The sequence below is a fragment of the Chanodichthys erythropterus genome, chromosome 12 (genome assembly GCF_024489055.1).
Source record: "Chanodichthys erythropterus isolate Z2021 chromosome 12, ASM2448905v1, whole genome shotgun sequence".
Classification (NCBI taxonomy): Eukaryota; Metazoa; Chordata; class Actinopteri; order Cypriniformes; family Xenocyprididae; genus Chanodichthys; species Chanodichthys erythropterus.
The window spans coordinates 5,110,092-5,125,560 of NC_090232.1; the positions used below are offsets into that span (position 1 = coordinate 5,110,092).

General features: G+C 38.1%; 1 protein-coding gene across 3 annotated transcripts in view; it reads left to right on the forward strand.

The window, feature by feature from the left end:
- The window catches only part of nrp2a (neuropilin 2a), a 100,040-nt gene that overhangs the window by 78,841 nt on the left and 5,730 nt on the right, over positions 1–15,469 (forward strand). Inside the window, exons 13-16 of one of the 3 annotated variants that reach the window (XM_067404503.1) lie at positions 3,261–3,520; positions 4,804–4,897; positions 7,494–7,526; positions 11,559–13,751. In XM_067404503.1, the coding sequence (XP_067260604.1) occupies positions 3,261–3,520; positions 4,804–4,897; positions 7,494–7,526; positions 11,559–11,848 (677 nt within the window). In that variant the 3' untranslated portion in view covers positions 11,849–13,751. Of the gene's footprint in view, positions 1–3,260; positions 3,521–4,803; positions 4,898–7,493; positions 7,527–11,558; positions 13,752–15,469 lie in introns of those variants that run through there. The other 2 variants (XM_067404501.1, XM_067404502.1) reach the window with 2 other exon arrangements.

A 15,469-nucleotide genomic window follows, 5' to 3' on the forward strand; every position in this document is an offset into this window, starting at 1 on the left:
GCAGTTTTGGCAGTGAACATCTAGGCTTGTACCAACCAGCATAAACCAGCCTGGGTCCACAGAAATTGATGCCAGTGTAAACTCAGCAGGCCATTTTGCCCCTTTTTCTTTGTATTATGACTTCATTCTGTTTCCAAATCAGTTTCCTATTAACTTTTTTATGCCTCGCGCCAAAGACAAGCACCTGGACTGTTCCCAGAACAGCCTTTCCTCTTTGTATCCCCAGTACGTGCTCTCGTAAACTCCTGTGACCTCATTCCCTCTGTACACGGCGGTCTGCTTTCCACATGTCAGACACTGCCATGAGCTCTAGAAGAGGAAAACAGGATGAATGCTCGGCATGCTTTCTCTCCTCCTTTCTCCCTCCCGAACACTGTCACACTCCCTTTATTTCTATCCCATGACATATCGCAATTAGAAGCGTACACCAGGAACAAAGCATGGCAGTGAAGACAGAAATAATCTTGGAATGCCGAAACAATCGCTGTTTGATTGAGAGCTGGGAACCAGTGAGCCGCAGATTACTACATGTTTGTCAATAAAAAAGCAAAAATTACCATACTTACTGTCTTAATACGCCCTCATGTTCTGGTTGTGAACGATTGTGAAAGTAAGAAATTATGATGAATTATACATCAGCTTACGGGAGTAAAATGGGTTGCCATTGCATGTTACTTTTAGAAAAGCAATATGCCACTCAAGGGCATGTGTTACAGTGATTTCACCATGTTTGAGTCAGGTGTTGACATGGTAAAATCACTATAATGCTGGGTCTCGAGGAGAGACATATTGCTCAGCAACAGCAATTTGACAGAGAGACCGATGTTCACTAAATAATCACATTAATTATTAACAGTAAACACAATAAATAATTCTCCCGCCTAGTACTATAGCCTAACTGTAGGCTGTCTGATGTTGCCAAACATTAATATAGAATTCAGTTGATTTGAGGTCACTGGTTTGCATATGCTGGCTGTTTTACAACAGCTTCAAATCTGGCTCATTCTGTCAGATTTTAGAGCTGAAACAATTAGTTTCATACGTTTGCATTCAGGCTTCTGATTTGAAATTTTCTGTATATTTTCAATTATACACTACCGTTCAAAAGTTTTCTATTTTAATACACTCTAAAACGATGCTGGGTGAAAAGTAAACCAAGTTGGGTTAAATATGGACTAAACCTGGATTGGGTTAAATGTTTAACCAAGCCTGCTGGGTAGTTTTATTTAACTCAGCTATTGTTTAAAAATGACTGTATTGCTTGCTTAAAATGAACCCAAAATGTATTAATATGTTGAATGTATAACGATTAAATAATAAACATTTATTAAAATACTTATTCATTGAAATTATTATTGTTGCCTCTAGTAATTATGTGTCTGATTTTTAATTTGCAACCAATTTTTGGTTCATTTTAGCCTGCCATATAAAAATGTTTAATCAATAGTTTAGTTAAATAACACTACCCAGCCGGTTGGGTCAAACATTTAACCCAACTGCTGGGTCAAAACAACCCAATCTCTGGGTTTGACCCAACTTTAGAATTTTTAGAATTTATTCCTGTGATGCAAAGCTGAATTTTCAGCGTCTTCAGTGTCACATGATCCTTCAGAAATAATTCTAATATGCTGATTTTCTGCACAAGAAACATTTGTTATTATTATCAAAGTTGAAAACAGTTGTGCTGCTGAATATTTTTGTGGACAAAAGATCATAAGTTACTCTACTGTCAGTTTTGATTAATGTAATGCACCCTTGATAAATAAAAATATTCATATAACAAAAACCTACTGACCCCAAACCTTTAAATGATAGTATATATCATTATATTGTATATAATATAATATATGTAATGTAGACAGTGCTAAGCAATATTGTTTTAATCATTTATTTAGTTCCAAAAACATTTAAAAAGTAAGAAGCATTGCAATTTCCCAGAACCCCTTCCTGGAAGTTCAAAAACTTCTTCCTTCAGTCTCTTTCAGCTGTCGTGTGGCAAATTTAAATCCGAGTATTTTTAATTGACTTCAGAGGTGCAGATTCTTGTGGAAAAACTGCATTTCCCACCATATATTCCAGTCCTTCACCTGCCTTCCAGGAAGATTTTTGCATATGTACTTAGAGCCTCTTTCAAGAAATCATTATTCGTTTCTCCCTATAAATATAGTACTTAAGATCAAAAAGGGGATTTTTTTTTTTTTCACATAAATAAAAGATATTCACTATTCCCCCCTTCACATCTCCTTATATATGCATTCCCAGTGAAGTTAAGGGGATTGTTATCCTAAACCTATTTTAAATTCATTGCCTTGGAATATTTTAAACGCTCTCTCTGAAAGACTTAACAAGCCGTGCCGACAGCTGCAAGGTGTTATAGGCAGTTTTTGACAGTTCTCAAAATGTTTAAGACTCCAATAGGTCACATGTCTCCTCCCCGTCCAATCTGATCTCTCAGAGAGATGCCGGCCGGCACCACATGAGCTGTCTTTTTGACCTTGAAACGTCTGGAAAGATTATTCACAAATATGTAGAGAGATAAAAGAGTGCTCACCTGTCTCGCCGCTCTTTCTTCATCGTAGGGGTCGTGCCTTGCTCCCACTTAACGCTCTTTCACTCTCCGCTTAGCAAGCAGACACCTGCTATCACCAAAAGTGCCTACAGTAGAGCCTAGTGGGCTACCGTCGCTCACGAAGACACTAATACTAGTGACGGGGTGCTTGACTTTTCCCACAGTGACACACTTGACTTTTCCGTATAATCACACAGCGTGATGATTAGGCGAATCATGTTGCTCAAAAACAGAGTTTGGGTTCAGGAAGTGCTCACCAGCTGTTTGATAGTTTGGATCCAAAGTGACACAAACCAGACTGTTAAAATGTCATGTGCTTAAAGGGTTGGTTCACCCAAAAATGAAAATTCTGTCATTAATTACTCACCCTCATGTCATTCCAAACCTGTAATACTTTCGCTTATCTTCTGTCACTCCATTGAGAGCTATGCAAACACCACTTTGATGCTTCAAAAAGTTCATAAAGAGATCGTAAAACGAATCCATATGAATTGAGTGGTTTAGTTCAAAGTTTCTGAAGAGACACGATCACTTTATATCACGTGCCCAGTGGGGAATAAACAAGATTTCATGCAACCAACCAAAAGGCTGCAAGGATTTCATCTATCACTTGGTAGAAACGAATCAGATTAGACAGATGCAGACATGGACAGGTGGTGTGACACACTACATTATGTTTGTTCTCTCACAGGTTTGGGAAACTACCTGTACATTGAGGCCAGTCCTGAGACGCAGGGCCAGAAAGCCAGACTGTTCAGTCCCAGTGTGGATCCCGACACCGGACCACTGTGTCTGATGTTCTCCTATCAGCTGGAGGATCAGGCAACCTTGAGAGTCCTGCTGCAGAACAAACACCAAGAGGAAACCCTCCTCTGGTCCCTCCGTGGAGACCAGGAGCCCAGCTGGAAAGAAGGACGGACCATCATACCTCGATCTCCAAATGAATTTCAGGTAAGCAGATTAGACATAATAAACAGTAGAATATATTTAAAACTGGTTAACAGTGGTAAATCTTTTCAAAAAGGCTGTAAAATTACGGCTGTCAAGTCAGCATGCTAATTTTGGAGATTACTGATCTTGAAAGGCAATATTATACACGACTGTCATTTTCTAAAGATTGTTTTCTTTCTTTAATTTTGTCATAAATGAAATAACATACATTGAGATCACAAAGAAAATCTGTTTCTGATCTTGAGAAAACTAAATAATTATAATAGTAGTGTTTAAAATTTGAGATTAGTCGAATAAATCTCACACATTTCACCTCAAATTCAAAAGAAAATTTCGACCCAAAAGTCTTTCTTAAAGTCTATTTTGTGCATTATTGTGATGCAAAAAATTATTAAAAAATAGATTAATTAAATTGCAAGGGTAAATTAATTAAAAATTGTAATTGCAATTGTTTATACATCATGGTAATATTTGCTGCTTTTGTACTTGGTAATAAAAAAAATCAATTAATGTCACTATATTTTTAATACTACAATTAGGGTTGCAAAGTTTCCAGAAACGTTTCTGGAATTTTTGGAAACTTTCCAGGATTTTGGGGAAACTTTTGGAAAGTTTCTGGAAATTTACCGGAAATCAAAATCAAAAATGAGGATCTGATGAGAATAACATGGGTTTAGAAATGGAAAGAAAGAATTAAAAAGTATAATAAAATGTCACATTTCAAAAATTGTCATGCCCACAATAGATTTTGCTTTATTCAAATCATAGTTTCTTATTTCTTGTGATATTTTAGTGAAATTCACCCCAAAAATGTGATTAACTCTTTCCCCAACATTGACAGAATTTTCCGGCTTTCTGTGTTTTCACTGTTATACGGTAGGGGGCGCTATTACACATCTTCTGAAAGTGTACTGAATCTCCTGATCAAAACACAGGAAAAGAAGAAGCAGAAACAAGCGATATTATATGTAAGCAGATGCATATGTAAAATAATGCGATCACCAACATTGAACATCATATAAATCTGCCTAACTTTACCGAATGACATGTTGACCTAGGACGAGCTAAAGGACCAAAAATGCTGGCGCTGGCTGGCAACTTTTTTTTTAAACATGCTGGTGAGGAAAGAGTTAATTATTCAAATCTGTTGCCCAATTTTGAATCATTATTAAAAGATTCGACAACTCGTAAACCTTTGTTTTTGTGTTTGTTTAGTCCTGGTAGCCAGACAAATATCATAGTGACATCTTCTGTTTTCTGTGTGCTCATATTTCATCACACAGGTGGTAATCGAAGGATTTTTTGAGGGTACCAAAGGCCACATTTGGATCGATAACATCCACATGAGTGTGAACACACCGCTGGAGGAGTGTACTCGTAAGTGTGCACGTTTCACCTTTTTCTTCCATCATTAGTTTTATCCTTTATGCTTTTGTTGTCATTTATAGCGCCAACTTAAGCCAAAGCCTTGCATTATCTCTACCAGATGTTTCTCCCTGCCACGCTCTTTCTGGTTTCCTGTGAAGTCACCTTTATCTCTTCATTACAGATTGCACATATTCCAGTTCCACCATTTTCACCATAATTCGTTGAGATTCTGAAGACACTCGCTCCATAAACCTCTCCATTTACTGTGATCAAACCTAGCCATCACAGCCACTATCTCAAAGAGCTTCTCAAAATAGAATTTATTAACATGAAAGGAGGACACACACAAAAAAATAGTGTGCCTCGTTGTTTGCTATCAAAAGCAAAATGTAGAATCAAATCTAGGCCACAAATGCCCCTGGGCCCCGATGCTAATCTATGTTTCATTATTTCCTTCGCGCTTCTCCTTCCATGTTTGTAAACAGAGCTTTTTTAACGGAATTAGTCGATAGCCAGAGCTTTTTGAGGATGGATCTTGCACAGAAGCTTTGTGGTTTATGGTCTTAAGGATATCAGAATGTGACCATGTGCTCGCCGCTACTCCGATTCCTGGTCCATAACTCGAAACTCTTGATTTAGTCATTTTTGGCTCGCAGCGTCGCTGCTTGGCTCGCTCTGAGGCTACGGGACTTGGTGGTTTATTTCGAATCCAAAAATTGGAAGCCTCCAGGACTCATGTTTCACCATGTGCCTGCTGTGATTCTTCCCAAAGCATGCTGGGAGAGTTCTTATCAACCCGTGCAGTTGGACTTGGAGTTCCCGCCAAAAAGAGATCCCCGAGTCGCTGGCCCTCACGATAGTTCCTCGTCTTTTTCTAATTGTTTGCATTTCAAGAATTCAAGCGATGTCCTCCATGTTCGCTCTCCAAAACAAAACCTTCACAACATGAAAACAACTTAAAACTTGAAAACATGCTTCTCTGCCAGCAAATTGAGAATCAAAATGACCTATCTGATCACTGTATGGGAGATGGGACGGAGAATTTAGCTGCAAAAAAATGCTTTTAAGCAAATCGGCACCTGTGTAAAGAACATGTCCAGGTCATATTTCATTCCAAAAATCAAGGACTGTGAAGATTTTTTGCATTGTTACATTATTTTCATGACTATTAGGCACCTCATGGAATATTTGTACTTTTAAAAATTCATTAGCAACACAGCAGGATCACTTAAAATGATCTAGTGAAGGTGTGATACGTAATCATTTATATACATTTTAATCTAGAATGGTTGATTTAAAGATATAGATATCATTTTGTGGGGAAAAGTCAATCATTTACAGGATATTTAGTAGTATTTGTTCTTGTTTAAAGGGGACCTATTATGCAAAATTCACTTTTATAGGTGTTTGAACACAGATGTGTGTCCACAGTGTGTGTAAACAACCAGCCTATAATGGTAAAAATAGCGGTTCCAGATTTCCTCCTACACTTACATAAGAGTATGTTGAAGCCCCGCCCATGACTGGTTACGATCTGCCCTATTAGCATAAATCCCGCCTTGAGTGAGCCGCAGCAATCTGCCATTTCTGTTTCCTCGCTGTATAGCTGGAGATGTACAATGTCTGTGCCAAAAAAACATTATAACTGTTCTGTTACTGGATGTACCAATGAAAAAAAGAGTATCCATAGACTCGGCATCTGAGCCAAGTTCAACGCTGGATTTCTTCAAAAGATGAACATGACGGCACATGCTAGTGGATGAGTTGAATCAACTCCGCAGCAACTACATCAATTTTTCCACTAACCATTCAGAAACGTCCAGTTGCATCCTAAAAGTTGTAACTTCTTCCTGAATCTCTCCATCAGTGTCGACTCCGGTTTGAACAATGTAAGGCTGAACACCGTTACTGACAATCCTCATTTTGGCTGCGTGAGATTCTCCAGCTTTGTTGTTGTCGAGCAACCGAAGCGCGAGCTGTTGAAGCTCCGCCCTCTTCTGGAAAGCGGCAGCTTATTTTGCATTTAAAGGGACACACACAAACAGTGTGTTTTTGCTCAAATCCAAATAGGGGCAAATTTGACAAGCTGTAATAAATGATCTGTGGAGTATTATGAGCTGAAACTTCACAGACACATTCTGGAGACACCAGAGACTTATATTACATCTTGTGAAAAGGGGCATAATAGGTCCCCTTTAATATATAGGTTTTAATATGGCAATTATTTGAGAATTTGATCTGATTAATCGACACATTACAGTAATGAGAGTTTTGTGGTAAATTAATATGCTTAACTATGATGAAAATAATGTCACAATCCACAAAATCATAGTGGTGCTTAATTATTTCTTTTGATTTGCGGGTGAAATATTTCCGGAAAAGTCTTTTGATGTCCTCTGTGTCCTTGTATGATTTCCTCTGTGGTCTCTGATGTAGGTTATTCATCATTTTATGAAGTTCAGTGCATGTTTTCAGAGTCACCGGTGTCTCATACAGTAAGGCAGGGATGTACCCCACCGTTAACCTTACATTACATATTAACATTTTACTCTGTTTGTCTTTCTCTCTTTCTCTGCCTCTCCCCATCCTCTTCTCCCTCATCCAGAGCCTTTTGCCGCGTTCCCTCCGGACATGACCGGTGAGTTTAAACTCTTTGCCTCGGGTGTGAATGTTTGCACTTCCCGCTCTCTGCCCTGCTCAGCAGTTATTGTTTACAGGGAAGATATAGGGTTTGTTTTACTTCCTAGCATGTGGTATTTATGCAGTGAGTTGAGGAGCCTGAGGTTGGGTCGTTATTTGAGGTGACCAATCCATTTCTGACATACTTTTTATGACCTGTCAAGGTCCGAATTGGGAAAGATGTACAAACTTGGACTGTCAGGCTGCTGAACCTGTGAGGCTCATGGCAGAGACCCGTTGTGCCACAATGTGTCACAATTTGACATTCAAAGAATAATTCCCCATGAAATATTTGAAATTTCACTCTCACATTATTTCAAAACATATTTTCTTGCATGAAATAGTCCAGTCATTATTTGCTGAACATTGTCCCCTCTGTCATAGCTATCAAATCTCATACAGGTTGTGTTAAAACTGTACCGTTTGATGCCTGGCCTATATGTTGGCCTATATGTTGCAGTCCTAACCGGACGGGTATCCTGTCAGTCTATTTTGGAGCCATCTTTCTCCCTTCAGCCTGTATAAGCAGCTATACTAACACACTTGTGCAATTTTACAGTCACTGAAAACCTTGGAAATATTTCAGGGTTTAAACATTTTTAAAGAAATCAATACTATATTAAAAATCTAGAAAATATAGAAAGGGCAGCTTCCTTTGTGACTCATTGGATGCCAAATGTTACTAACAGAAAATCATTTATGGGACTCAAGGTGGTCTTAAACGTGGTTTGTTTAAATCTATGTGAATGCATGTGCATTTGTGTTTTATTGGAGTCATTTGAAATCTAAAGTGCATATTTTAGCTATTATTATAGACTGCTTTTTGAATGGTTGATCCTGCATTGACTTCATTTGGACCTATTTTCATAAGCAATGCAGAATAACTGCACATATTGTGTCTAAAATGTATTTTAGACATGAACAGTTATAGATAACTTTTTTTTATAGAACTGTTGAACTGTAGTCGCAGTCACCTGCACACTGTAATATTTTTGCTTAATCGTTTTTCTGGTGCGCTTTAAAGGGATACACTGCAAAAAATGCTGTTCTTACTTAGAGTTTTTGTCTTGTTTCTAGTCAAAATATCTTAAAGTTCTTAAATCAAGTAGCATTTTCTTGACAAGTAAAAATTATTTTCTTGTTTTCAGGAAAATAAGTCAAAATTAAATGAGTTTTTCCTTAAAACAAGCGAAATAATATGCCAATGGGGTAAGCAAAATAATCTTATTTCAAACCCCAAAAAAACTATATAATCTTGTTTTCAGTTTGGATTAAGATTATTTTGCTTACCCCATTGGCAGATTATTTTGCTTGTTTTAAGGAAAAACTCACTTCATTTTGACTTATTTTTTCTGAAAACAAGAAAATAATTTTTACTTGTCAGGAAAATGCTACTTGATTTAATAACTTTAAGATATTTTGACTAGAAACAAGACAAAAACTCTAAGTAAGAACAGTGTAGTTCACCCAAAAATTACAATTTTGTCATCACTTACTCACTCAGGTTGTTCCAAACTTGTATGAGTTTCTTTCATCTGTTGAACACAAAAGAAGATATTTTAAAGATTGTTGGTAATCAATCAGTTGACGGTAGCCGTTGACTTCCAGAATAAGAAAATAAATACTATGGAAGGAAGTCAATGGATACCATCAACTGTCTGGTTACCAACATTCTTTATTGTGTTCAACAGAAACTCATACAGGTTTGGAACAACATGAGGTTGAGTAAATGATGACATTTTCATTTTTGGATGAACTATCCCTTTAATGTCAAATTTTAGTACCTGACAACAGATCAAATGATTTTTCTAATGAAAAATCCTCATTCGTAATCACAAACGACTAGAAAAGTCATGGCAATTGTCGGAAAGGTGAGGGATCCCTTGAGGACAGAGTATTTGTCAGTGTATACGGACACATAGATGTGACTTTTTTCCCTTTAAATGACTGCAGTCCAACACTGGACATTGAGGTGTAATGGTTTTTATATTTGGAGCTCCATTTTTTTTTACTTGCATTGGCAAGAATACCTAAACAAACTACCACCATATTAGCACCTCCACTTCCTTTTGTGAAATGAGTGTCAATAAAAGACACAGGCAGAGCCAAGTCGCTCTCCCTAATGAGTGGCTCAGTCATGCTCCGTGGCTGAATATAGCATAACAAGATGTCTGCCTGTGCCGGGATCTGCTCAGATGGCAGCATTGCATCAGAGACTCAGGGTATGTCTCTGGAGTCCCTGGAGAACTGTTTTTTTCTTTTTTTCTTTTCTCAAAAGTTCGCTTTTCACACAGTGCTTACTAATCCATGAGATAGACAAAGCAGAAGTGACAAGAACCTCTGCTCCCACTTGTTGTGTGATCATAATGTTTGTTACTATTTTGGTTTCTTTTGTCAGGATGTACGGTTGTTTTTATTTTCAATGTGTCAGAAATTGGTCAGAGCTTTTTCAAAGTTAAATTCAACATGCGCCGTGTCACGTTGGCTTTGAAAGCTTTTTTGAGCAGTTGAACTCAAGCCCATAGCATTGCGGTTGCAAAACTCCTTGAGTTTTACACTATATGGTTTAATGATTGTAATTTAACTTACAAACTGGGTGTGTGTACAATCTAAAAAATGCTGGGATGTTTCAACCCAAAATTGGGTCAAAAGTGGACAAACTTAACAATTGGATTTTTTTTTTAGAGTGTAGATTAATTCATATATCTATAGCAATTATTATTATTTTTCTTATGATATTCTAACTTTTTAACTTAATAACATATGCATTTTATTAATTTAACTTATTATTTATTTATTTATTTATGAGTGCATTCATATAATTTCATTAGTTCAATTAATGATAATCAAAGTCTATCAAATAAGTAATTACAAGATTTCAACCGAACTTAGATTGAAAATATCCAAGTGGTGCCAAAGGTACAAGTTCATTTCACTTTTCTCTGAATTTAATTACTGATAAAGTAATAGAAAGGCCAGCATTTCTGGTTACACTTAGTTACTTTGTACTTACTCAAATAGGTACTGAGTAATATTGGTTAACTACATATACTTACTATAGAGTTATGGTTGGGGTTAGGTTTTGGTTTAGGGTTAGTTACTTGTAATTATGATTCATTTACTGTTATTACTTTAGTACGTCACCTTAAAGTGTTACTGAATTTCTTTTTTTGTGATTGACATAAGTGTGATTTACAGAAACATAAATGCATGTCATTATAATTTAAAACATGGCATACTAGACAAAATTGGAGGGAAACCATGCCAAAAAGATCGAAACCTATTCCACAGAATCAGTTTTGTATGCGGTAACATTGGGTCTCAATCTCAGTTACAATCCATTTATAATATGCATCACAATATATTGACGAAGTTGGCGATGCCCAGCCCTATTACAAGCTCCTACTATAGTCAAGTATCTGTCAGCATTCTGCATTAACCAGAAGACGAACTGAGGGAGAACAGAATGCATGTGCCTCTGCTTGGCAAAACAGCCTCTTGTTTGAATGCAGCCCCAATGTACCCCTAAGACATAACGGTTTAGACAACTACCAGCACTACCTGCCCTTTGAGTAGTCCTGGAGAGCTGCTTGTCCCAAATCCAGCATGCAAAAAATATGATTTATAGTACGGCATCCCCACTCCCCAGGACTAGAGCGGGGCAGTCTTTATTTGCAACATGCTTGGACTATGATTCAGGTGCCTATTTGAAAGCACGTTACATAACAGCACTGCATTCACAGCCATTGTTTCACTGTACACGGCGCTATGCAACCCAACTTAGATCCCTCAATAACTGTTCCTCTCCTGGAAAGCGATCATTTCATGGTGATTTCGAACAGTGAAACATGGAGCATGAAGCTTCTACCCTACATGATCGTATGCCAAAACAGTCAATACAGCATCTTTCATGGTGTCTTTCATTAGTGTGTTTGCATTTGAATCTAGGAGTAGTGTGGCGTGTTTCACAGTTTGTATATCTCTCCACCAGGGGGAGCCCTGCCTGGCAAGAGTGAGCCAACAATAGATACCCTGTCAGTACCAGCTGTTTTGCCCAACTGGTATTACATAATGGCTGGTGGAGGAGCCATCTTGTTCCTGGTTATTGTCATTGTCATGGCCGTTAGCTGTCGCCATCTTACGGCCAGGAGGAACCAACCCACAATGGCCTACTACAGCCCCCACAGTGCACATTACCCAAATGGCGGCGTGCACAGGTCTGGGGTGACACCCAAATTGACTGTATGGGTTGAGAAGGGTGATGGGAATTCCTACTGGTGAGAGACCTGGACTAAAGTTTTAGAGGTTTGTCTGCAAATGCTGACTTCTTGAAGGAAGTCCTTGATGAAGCAGATCTCAGACTGAAGAGTTGGAGGAGAACGCTCCCGGATGCTTGGATTCGGACGCATCCAGATGAACCCAACACTTCGATTTTTCTGTTTCCTCATTCTTTTCATGTTCTTTTCTTTCTTGGATACTAACGACCCTGTCTTACTGGTGTGCTCAGCTTGTTTACCACATCTAGCCAGCTCATACTCATCTGGAGGGACCTTCTCCAAGAGTGAATCCGTATCCAGCCTCATGATGGACGCCGAGCCAAGAGGACGTGTTGTCCAATGACCTTAATCACTGATCCTGGACTGACTTTGATCCAGTGTGCTGTACTTATGTTAAATCAATGTGGTCAGAACATTGTGGAGTTAAGAGCTGTTGTGGACATGCTGTCTTACACAGTGTTTGCACTTTGACTAGTCCCTGAGATTGATTACGAGTACCTCTTTACCTTATTATTGCAGAACAAGGGAACAGACCTTTGGTGAAAGAGAGAACACAAAGCTTTCAGATTAATCAAAGCATACAGGAGGGAGCTCCAATACTGAGAATGTGCTTCTTAGCACTTTTTGAATACAACGCAAGCATGATTTAATTAGTAATAAGGGAAGGTAAAGTATTGCATAAAAGGTTTCTGCATGTAAACAACTTGAGTTAAGTCTGATAAATGGAGAGTCCACCTAAGATGATATATAAACGAAAGCTGTCATGATGAAAATTGCCTTTAAAGTCAACATGAAATCAAAATTGAGTTTCTTAATACATGCTCTTGGTCTTATTGTGAACAACTGACCAGTTCCTAAGAGAAAAATGTTTGTGTAATGAGTTTCCTTTTCTGCTGACGTCACTTCGATTGTGCCAGTTATTGGTTAACGTAATTGGTAACTTGTTTTAGGCTGCTGTTGTAGGTAATGCAGCCTTTCTAAAACCTTGCCGGTTGTCAATAACGTAATAAAGACGGCTTCAAATGATAGATTTGAAAAGTAGGTTTTGACATTGGGATTCCCAATCAAAAAGCTTCGTCAAAAGTGTCAGGAGTGTAGTAGTGCTCCACAATCTACTGAAGGCCAACTTTTTACCACCCAATTCAAATTTTTAGGGTGTGTTTACACTTAGCATGTTTGGTTTGATTAAAAGTTTGTTTTCTGGTTCGATTGCTCTGTTAGCGCAGTTCATTTAAACAAGTGTGAGTGTTGCTATCCGAACCCTGTTGCACGCCAAACAAGCGGACCGATACTGCTGAAAAGTCTCGGTTCGCTTCCAAACGAACTCTGGTGCGATTCGAATCAAATATGAACGCAACACGGACCAAAGACATGTAAACAAACCAAAAGCTGGCATTGATCTCACAAGATGCGACCCTCAAAAGGACAGAATGCTCAAGCATACCTGTTTTTTTCTCGTCATAGTTGCAATGTTGCCCATCACAGTTCGGAACGGGCAACAGAACCGCATCTTCTCGAAACAGATCTTCGTTTGTGTGTGTGATGGAGGGATTCCTGCTGGGGATGTCAAAAGAGTCGATACTGAAATTTTAAAAAATACCAGCATTACCTGATAGCATTTTGAGCACTTTTGAACGGATTCTTAAACACCTCTGATTGGCAGTTGTGTTCATGCACTCAACAGATATGTCTGTGATTGGCTACAATGATCAGCGCTTCAAAAACATGTTGTAAATAGACATCTTTGACGCTCTTCACCAAGCGCTTACACCGATACATTTGAAAGCAGGCTAAATATTAAGGATCTGCTGATCGACTGATCCTCCTGCTTTCAAACATTCAAAAGCTTTCTATTTACAACATGTTTTTGAAGCGTTGATCATTGTAGCCAATCACAGACATATCTATTGAGTGCATGAAAACAATGGCCAATCAGAGGTGTTTAAGAATCTGCTCAACAGTGCTCAGAATGCTATGGGGAAATGCTGGTATCTGGTAATGGTGGTATTTTTAAATTTTCAATACCGACTTGGTACCGAAGTCGGCACTTTTGACAACCCTAATTCCTGCCGCTGTTTTGACTAATTTACACATTTTATAAGCTCTTCCCGAGTTCTCAGCTGGTCAAAATACCATCATATGTAGGCTACGCACATACAACGAGCGCATTTGTCCCAGCACACAGCATTGTTTTGGATGTTCGGTAAGTTTGACCAATCAGGTTGTGAACGTATCCCTCTGACTTTAGGTTCGGTGTTAAAAATCCCAATGTGAATGCTAAGAAAACCAGGACTAAAATGAACCGGACCAAACGAACCAAGTGAAGCGAACTACAAGTGTGAACACACCCTTTATGAATTAAATTTAAAAGTCCAGTTTTTCTCACTTTAATTGATAATGCATCATTATGGAAGTAAAATGGATTGTGGGTGTTCTTTCATGTTGACTTTAAACATTGCATTAGGCATGGTTTTATATCAATGATGTGCTAAACTTGAATGAATTGATGGCGCCACCTTTGAGATGAGAGAAGGAGGATTGTGTAAGGAAGTCTTCATGTTTTGTGTTTATTTCTGTGTTCTCTGTGGCAGTATCTAGGTTACTCCTTTGTATCTTGCATTTCTCACATTTTTTCCCCAAAGATCCCCAAAACTGCGTTGGCGTGTGTTATTCTGAGCAAACGCTTGCTGGTGTTGAGGCTCCAAAAACAAGTCTCATAAACAAAGACAGCTGTTTCCTTTCTCCGATGTTTCCATGCAATGAGGAAGCACTGAGCGCTGGGGTGGGAGAGAACTTTGTGCAGATATCAACACCTGGTAGCAATTTTGGTTCACTGAAGCATCGTGAAGCTTCAAGAGTGATTAGTAGTGAATGGTGTCCAAGAATGCTTTTTCATAGCCATGTTGAATCATTTATTGAATTATTGAATTAAGTAGTCATTCAGTTTTATAGGATAAAGTAATCAGTTCTGTATTAGGACGGGGTGAGCATCACAAACTAACTGTGGCTGTGCCTTTTGATTATCATGTGTATATTACTTAAAAGGGTAGTTCACCCAAAAATGAAAATTTAGTGATTGTTTACTCACCCTCATGTCATACCAAACCCTTAAGACTATTGTTCATCATCGGAACACAAATGAAGATATTTTTAATGAAATCTGAGAGCTTTCGGTCCTTCTGTTAACAGCTACGCAACTACCACTTTAATGCTTAATAATATACTTTTTTGCTCAATTCTCATTTGCATTGGTGTATAATCATATATTGTGGCAAGTTTGACAACAAAAATGATGGCAATGATTCTCAAATATGTCATAACCAGAATTTTCTGGTATTTTTGTTCATCACTTTTAATTTATAGAAAAACACAGTGTAAACATTTTTAATATTCTTTTGTCTTTCACATTTAAAAGAAAGTCATATAGGTTTGGAACGACATGATGACAGCATTTCCATTTTCATGTGAACTATACCTTTAAGAACATTCAGCAGATCTAGAATTAGGGCTCAAAGTAGCTTATTTCATTATGGGACATATAGAGCTGTTCAAAATGGAAATAAAAGGATAAAGACCCCTAGCTCCTCAGGGGCTTTTTAATGCCTTTTCCTACTGTGAGGTGGTA